The following is an 8,690-nucleotide window of genomic DNA, read 5'->3' on the forward strand; positions in this document are numbered from 1 at the left end:
AATGATCTACAACCCAGTGGAGTGAAAAAGCTTTGGTTGTGAAGCCATGCTGAGGTAACATGTAAACATGTACAGTAACGAGGCAGGAAAGGAATGTATCATGTCAAGATTCACTGGAAAGGCATTATCTTTTGTAAAAAAAAAAAAGTATAGAAATAATTAGTCAGAGCTGCAAATTATCTGACACCCTTTCGATATCTAATAGATAATGTATAATTTGTATTGTGATCACTCATTTATAATAAAGTTTTACTGTTAAAAAATGTATTGTGTTGCTAACTGTCACTGTTTGCTTCGTGTAGTAAAGGATTACTTGAAACTCACAGTCAGGATGTTGGACTAGTTTTCTGACCGATCTACATGCATTGACTTATACGTTTTTTTTAATTCAACCCTTTATCTCTCTGAAGATTTCTTATAAAACAGTATCATTACATTTTAAAAAGACCAAAACCATACTTAAAAATAAAGCAGTTTATTCATAGCCAGTGAAATGGAAATATAAAGTGTACATATCAAACAGAAGCAAAGCCATAACTTTTATGTAACTGTCCAGTTGTTGCTGGTGGGCCCTGAAGAAGACCACCTGTCCCACCCAGTGAACAGTCTCCTCTGATGGAACAGATAGTGTGGTCCGTCAGGTCACTCATATCTGTAAAACATGAAACATTCAATGTTATATCATGTAGCCTAGCTGAAATACATCATACATCTGTAGTTATGGCAAAGCTACTAACTAATGAAAATGTATTTTTTTTCGATTATTAAATAAGATAGGCTACTAATAAGTTCAGTATAGCCCTTGCTCAAGAAGCAACGAGTGGCACTGTTTCCTCATATGATGCTAAAATTACTTTTACTTTGCTGACAGTAATGCCTTGCCTTTAGTTTGGTCCCTCTGGCGTCACCCTGGGGTTCCTTTAGCATACTGCAGAGAAACCTCTAATATGAACCACAGAGCGAAAGATCCTAAGGTGAAATGACTGAACCTCCCAAAGACAATTTTTTTCTTTCTTTTTTTTTAATACAATTTGCTTGTATCCTTAAGCTCCCCCACAGGCGAGACCAATTATTGGTTGGTGTTGTACAGAGAAACCAGCCCGTTTACATGGTCTCCTATGAGGGTGGGTTTGAGGAGCATTACTTATTTTCTATTGAAATATTTTTTAATTGATTGAATCTGTGGGTGTGGTTGCTGAACGTGTAAAAGTGCCTTTGCTCATTTTCTGCAATGCCTCCATATACTCTCAAATATCTTGTTATTTACCCACTTACCCATTTCTACCCCGAGGAATAATCATTTCCCTCTCCGATACTTCTTACTGAGGAGTCTGATTTGTTGTTGAGCTCCATCTTAAAACCCTTCAAATAAACTGCACTCTTCCTTGAGCTGTGTCTTTGGTTATTATTTATGATTCCGAATTGAGGTCATACTGTGTAGTTTCAATCCAAATTTTAAGTTATGGTTAAAATGATCATTTGTACGGATGCCAGTCTACCACAAATCTTGTACACTAGTTCATGTTTGTGAGCCCACCTTATATTGGTTTATTATAAATTCAGGTATTCCCCTGAGCAATTCTGAATGTGTGTGAAAGATAAGAAGAGACCTCATACACATAAGATATTAAATCTATTAAACTTTATATAAAGAATTTAGTTTATTAGTGCAAAAAGCTTCAGCAAAATTATAGAAATAACTCGTGTACACAGATATAGCAACATCCTTTATGCAGATCATTCATTTGGATGATTTTGTAGATAATCTTTCATATCTTTTCATCATTCCTTTTACTCCTGAAGTTCAAATACAGTAATCCTTGTGTCCATTAGCAAGCTCATGGTTTTCTTCATTCATTGCAGACAACATATCAAAACAGTCAGAACGCTACAGATGTGGAAAATGGTTATATATTTTGCAGCTTGACGTTGAATGATCCGGGTCATCCACTGGGGTCACTGGGTTGACTCATGTATTCAGCCTAAGAGGAAACATTTTGTGATATTTAATATGTTTGTTGTATTTTCAATAACACTGATTCAAATTCTCATACCACCTACCTTAACCATTTAAAGCATGTTGGAGTACAGAGGCTTCCAGGAAAACTTCTGACAGTAAAACACAGTCTGCGTAGAGAAGACAGATGAGATCACTTTCTGAACAACCACACACTCAACAAGTCAATGTCTTAGTCGCTTACTTACCCCACATTTGAGGGCAGTCTTGATGTCTTTGCACCTGTACGTTGGTAAAGTACATGGATCTGAAAGAGAAACAATTGTGACATTTGAATGAGTATTGATAAACAAATGAAAAATAAAATGTATTCATTCAAATATTAATGTATTACACTTGATTGAATCCTAGCTTCTAAAAACATATGACCAAATGTGTTCTCTGTCATTTGAAAAGACAAACACATGTAACTAATAACAGTAATGATGGGCCACAAAACAAAACATCAAGTAGTTTGAAGGTGAGAGCTGCACTAACCCACAAGTTGAGCCTCCTGCCCTTTGCACTGGTGGAGGAGAGCGCAGATGGCCTTGGGGCTGGCGTAGCTCAGGATGGCATCCAGCACTGGCTTGCTGTACTTGTCAATGACGTCCTTGCACTGATCCCGGTAGGAGGACGGCAAAATGTGACAGATCTCCTCCAGCAGCTTGATCACAGCATCCTGAAGAGGAAGTGGAGGGAGAGAGGGTGAGCTTGCACCGTGTTGACCACAAAGTCTCTAGGCACCTGGGTATCTATTCTCTTTGTGCCTCGCACACACACAGACATGAAGAGACTGATTGTTTGTGTGTTTCTTCAGTGCATGTGTGTGACTCACCTCGGTCCTTTCTTTAGGTAGCATTTCCTCCAAAGTCTTGAAAATGAGAATGCAGAGGGAGCATTGTTGTGGCTGCTCCTGATTGAAAGACACAGACAGCGTGATGACCTTTACACATATACAGTATTATATTATTGTTTTCAAATGTCTGAATCCAAGTTGTACTTTACTGACATTTTCACCCGTCACAGCAACCTCGAGAGCCTCCTTGATGAGATAACTTAGCATCCTCTCCTGCTTGTCAGAGGTGACACAAAGCCCAAGGATTTTACAGACCTCTGCTGGTTTCTACAGAGAATGAAAATAGACCTCAGTGCAATGAACACACCAGAATTATTTAACCCTGATACTTTTTCGATAAACTTAACCCAGAGGAATGAATCCAGCAGGCAACTTACCACTACACTGGTAATGAAGGTGATGGCCACTGGGAGCATCTTGTCCACTTCCTCTTTGCAGCGTTTACCCGCTGGCTCAGGCAGGTGGTTGCACAAATCCTCAATGCCACTCATGATCTTTTTCTGAAATATAAAACATTGTTTAGCAAATGTTGAATTCAGGGCACCCAAGACATTATTCCCTTCCAAGAGCAATTGAATTATGGCAGTGTTTTAAAAGTCTTTAGCTATGGGACATGCATGTAACAAAATAACATTAAATATGATGTGCAAACTATGTCAATTGCATATAATCTTTGAGCAACAGGTGCAATGCTATAGCTCAAAATGTATTACTTTTAATAGAAAAAAATAATTTAAAAAACAGTCAATTTAAAAAACACAAATTTTGAGTTAACATATTAAGTGTTTAATAATTAGATTGCTTCAACTTAATTTATGTTTATAGCAAATGTTACAATAATTAATGTAACAATTCTAATGTTCTAATTTAATTTAATTTAATTTAATTTAATTTAATTTAATTTAATTTAATTTAATTTAATTTAATTTAATTTAATTTAATTTAATTTAATTTAATTTAATTTAATTTAATTTAATTTAATTCTACTTTTCATGATGGAGAAGCTACTGTCACCCCATCACTTTCCCACCAATCACAGGCTCACTATGAGCCTCATCAATAGCTAGGTAGAAGCTAACAAAAAAAAAGAAGAAAAAACATCTTGAGAGCTGAAAGCTGCCAAGGTAAGCCACTCGCTAACACATTTTCCCTTTAGGGACAAAATAAAAACCAAGTTAGACGTTTAAAAAAGCAAGTAAGACAAGATATCTAGGTAGCATCTGTGGACTTTGAAAACTAGATTAGGTTTTGTGTATGTGGACTGTTTTTATTAAAGCATTTGCATTGTTTTTTTGTTTTAACAATGGCATTTTTAGGTGTCTAGCTAACAGGAGCTAAACTGGCTAAATTTTGCAGCAATTGTTGAGCATAGTCTATTATAGCTGAGGAGCTCAACTGCTGAAAGGTTAAAGGAGTTTTGATTTAAAAAAAAATGCACTCTTAACCTGCTTCTAGGAAAATAATAACCTCATCATAACTGTACTGCTCATGAAGCTATGTATTGGTTCCTTTGTAAATGTCTAAATACAGTATTTCATAATGTTGTAGTAGCCTATACATTTTTATCATTTCAGTTAAATGCGATGACAATTGAAGATATTGTTTTTTCTCTCTGTTTGGACTTAGATGAAGCTTCCCCACCACCACAGACCACACTGGTCACAGAGGAAAGAAGATCTTTATGGTCAGGTGAGGAACGAAAACGGTCTGTGACATTTCAATTCAACTTTAGTTAGGCCCTAGATGTAGAAAACGGGAAGGAACTTGGTACCAAAACTAAAAGAGTACATTTCCTTTTTGTGTGTGTCTCACTTTAAGTTGCTGTCAGGGACACACACAGATGTTTTGAGTCAGTGGTTATAGTTTGGGTTAATTAAGTCGCAAGGAAATAAATTCAAGTTTACTGAAATACCCCAGTGAAGTATATAAAAAAATAAAAAATGTGTGTGTCTGTGACATTCACTTTTCATGCTTGACTGAATGTGTAAAATGTGCTTCAACGGAACTGATAAAGATGAACAAGTGTGAAACACTTCCTGAAATGTATTGATTTTTATTTATATTATAATGTAAACTATTAAACCACAGATCCTACTGTAGCAGGCCCCTGGTGTGTATGTAACCTTGACGTATGAATATGGACATTTACAGTATCGATAATAATATCAGTGAACAAATATTGATCCCCTGGAATGTGTGCGCTGCTTGCTCGACTGTTGAACTCACCTGGAGGTCTGCATTGGAAAACAGGTCGACAAGCAGTTGGAATATTTGGGTGCAGTCCTGGCAGACGTCGCCAGTCTGAGTAAAAAAAGTTAAAGTCACACAATGAAAAATAAATGATAGCCTTATTTACGTATCTCTCACACATACCAGGTGCATCATTCGCATTGAAGTTGTGTGCATGTGATTTAAATGTTCCTCTAAAAAGTATTTCATGAGGAACAAACTGATTTGTGGCTGCGTCAGGTCAGGTATACGAGATCCAAAACTTAGAAAAAAAAAGGTGACAGTTTTTTGTACGTGAAATCTTCTTGGAGCGGGGGTTACTTCCTGATTTTGAAGATTAGCAAATTTCAGTTCTCTTTATATACTATATGTCACGTTGCTTTTAATGTCCTTTTGTGCAGTTTAAAAAAATGTGGGGTTTCTCTTAAATTATTTAAAGAAAGTATATGACAGAGGTAAAATAGTTTTTGATGATTCAAGACTCAAGGCGTATAATTTAGTTGTCTGTTCCTCTTTTAAAATATTTTCCTTTTAATATTGATATGCTGCAACTTTTTGATAGCAAATGACTCAAATGTGTGAACATGGTTTGATTGTTTGTTTGTATCTGTTTGTTTCCTGGATTTATTTGAGGTCCTACATTTATTTTGGTCCTATATAACAATGACAAAACATGTACTTATGTTCATTTTGCTGAAAATACTGAAGAAGGAAAAATAGGGTGTTCAATTATTTTAGCTCACAAACACAATTTATACAATTATTCTATAAACCATATCTAGGGATTGATGGGAAATCCAAACTTCTTTATAATAACATGTATTTTTAAATGATGTTTAACATTGGTTAAGTCGTGTTTCAGTAAGTACAGTAGGATGACACACATCTCTTATTTTGAAATTGCACATGATATTCAAAACGTGTGTTCTGTTATATTATTTATGTTTCTATACGCAAAATATAATTTTGTTACTAGAAATCACAAAATATGCACTTACTGCTTTCAGGGCATCAGGATTTTGCAAGCCATCGATATTAAAAGCAGAAGTCAGACCTGCAGGTGGAAATATACATAATTAATAATCTCATTGTAAAACATTTCATCACTTTTTTCCACTATTCACGTCGTCATTTATCATCTCAATGCAATTCATAATAGTCTCACCAAAGCCCTGGAGACAAACCAAGAGAAGCAAAGCAGTCTTGAGCGAGGCCATCCTCTATCTGCAGGCTTTTAGTTGAACGTCGTACCTCCTGAGGACTGTACAGGGAAATGTGAGTGCCGCTTATATTGACTGGGTCCACCTGCCACCTACAGCCCCCACCAAACACATTTTGACAGGAAAAAAAAACCTTATGCTAGTGTCTTCAGATTTGTTCTTCTCAACATAGCAGAACCATTTTTCCCCTCGATTTCAATAAGCCAATAATAGTAATAGTTTCACATCCTCACACTGAGGTGCAAACACTTTTCATAGTTCATTTTAGAAACTCAGAGGAGTTTCCAAATGTGTTATATTATAGTTTTGTCAACAAGCAGTGAATGCTGACATATTTAGCAATTTTGTCTGTTGGAGTTAATGTTGCCTTTGCACCCGTTAATGTAAAAAAACAGCAGCACTGCTACACATCATCCTTTCTAGTACAACACATACATGAACAATACCCTGTGTCCTCAAAATAGTTGTATCACAACACAAAATACTGAAAAACTAGTGACACATACTTTATGATCGCCCTGCTTTGAAATGTTCCTCTCAATTGACCAGATTCTATCAGCAATAATAATACAAATTATAATAACAAACAGTGCAATCAGTACCACCTTAAATCTCCTCGTCGGACTTCTTTTGAACATACCTGTCATCTTTTTTTATTTTTTTTAAAGATATTTTTATGCTTTATTGATAGTGTAGAGACAGAGTTGAAATGGGGCAGAGAGGGGAGTGACATGCAGAGAACGACCGCGGGCTGGAATCGAACCCGGGTCCGCTGCTGGCCGAGGCCCATGGGGGGGACACCCTACCAACTGAGCTAAGGGCGCCCCATACCTGTCATCTTAAATTTGATTTTTATGCTTTGATAATGTGTGTACTTTTAGTTAATTTTTGTTTGAGGATTTCAACCCTTTTTCTTTCAATGCAATTCCCTCAGAACATGTTTCTGTTTTTTATTTATGGTGAGAAAATGTTTCAGAAAATAGTTTGAGGGCTTTCAATGTTTGTAATAAAGAATAACTGGTGATGAACAGCATTGATGTAGCTAAACAAAAGTAAGTTTTCTTTTCACACTGTTTTTAAAGGGGACATATTATGCTAAATTTCGGTTTTGAAGGTGTATTTCCAAGGTCTACTAGGAGAGGTTTTCATGGTTTATTTTTCAAAAAACTCAATATTTTTCTACCATTTCCCATTTCTTCATCGCCTTTTCCAGCCTTCTCTGCCCTCTATCTCAAAAGGTTGTTTTTGACATCTACCCCCCTTCGCAAAAATCCTAGTCTGCTCTGACTGGTCAGATCTACATGGGCGTGCATGCACCGCCCTGCTCATTTACTCTATACCTACCTATATGGGCATGGCACACGCCCAGCTGTCAGTTTTGTTTACTTTTGGCCAATGCAGCATGGAGATCGATGTTACCATGTTTAGCTTCATTTCTACAGCAAATGTCAGCACACTTACCATTTCTAAACCAAAAGCTTTACAACTGAACCTGGTCAGGCAGGAGTCTGAGCTGAAAACTGTGAAAATTGCATCAAGATTTCTGGTTTCCTGACATTATCCTCAGGTAAATACAGTTTAAATATGTCACAGTCAGTAACAGAATATGAGCTAAGTATTTATGCAAAAACTCTCTAAACGTGTAACATACAACGTTTTATGTATGTCTCTACAGGTTAAACTGGGGAATGATCTACAACCCAGTGGAGTGAAAAAGCTTTGGTTGTGAAGCCATGCTGAGGTAACATGTAAATGTACAGTAAAGCGGCAGGAAAGGAATGTATCATGTCAAGGAAAAGGCATTATCTTTTGTAAAAAAAAAGTATAGAACAAATGACAGTCAGAGCTGCAAATTATCTGACACCCTTTCAATATCTAGTAGATAATGTATAATTTGTATTGTGATCACTCATTCATAATAAAGTTTTACTGTAAAAAAATGTATTGTGTTTTTTTTTAAACTGTCACTGTTTGCTTCGTGTAGTAAAGGATTACTTGAAAAAACACATTTTCATAGTCAGGATATTGGACTAGTTTTCTGACCGATCTACATGTATTGACTTTACGTTTTTTAATTCAACCCTTTATCTCTCTGAAGATTTTTTCTTTGAAACAGTATCATTACATTTTAAAAAGACCAAAACCATCCTTAAAAATAAAGCAGTTTATTCATAGCCAGTGAAATGGAAATATAGAGTGTACATATCAAACAGAAGCAAAGCCATAACTTGTATGTAACTGTCCAGTTGTTGCTGGTGGGCCCTGAAGGAGACCACCTGTCCCACCCAGTGAACAGTCCTCTGATGGAACAGTGTGACGGTCCTTGTGGGTCAACGCTCCGTCAGGTCACTCATCTGTAAAACATGGCACAATCAATGTTACATCA

At 36.3% G+C, this 8,690-nt stretch overlaps 1 protein-coding gene across 1 annotated transcript; it reads right to left on the reverse strand.

Moving 5' to 3' along the window:
* Positions 1-1,681: 1,681 nt before the first annotated feature.
* Positions 1,682-6,340, reverse strand: LOC307261341 (prosaposin-like). The gene is made up of 10 exons (XM_080041858.1): positions 6,250-6,340; positions 6,083-6,138; positions 5,082-5,156; positions 3,233-3,355; positions 3,009-3,122; positions 2,835-2,912; positions 2,495-2,678; positions 2,206-2,264; positions 2,062-2,127; positions 1,682-1,982 (listed from the first exon to the last, which is right to left on the reverse strand). Exons 1-9 carry the CDS (start codon positions 6,299-6,301, stop codon positions 2,071-2,073), a joined length of 798 nt encoding a protein of 265 aa, XP_079897984.1. The 5' UTR covers positions 6,302-6,340; the 3' UTR covers positions 1,682-1,982; positions 2,062-2,070.
* Positions 6,341-8,690: the final 2,350 nt, after the last annotated feature.

The sequence above is a fragment of the Ammodytes marinus genome (genome assembly GCF_949987685.1).
Source record: "Ammodytes marinus genome assembly, chromosome: 15".
Taxonomy (NCBI): Eukaryota; Metazoa; Chordata; class Actinopteri; order Uranoscopiformes; family Ammodytidae; genus Ammodytes; species Ammodytes marinus.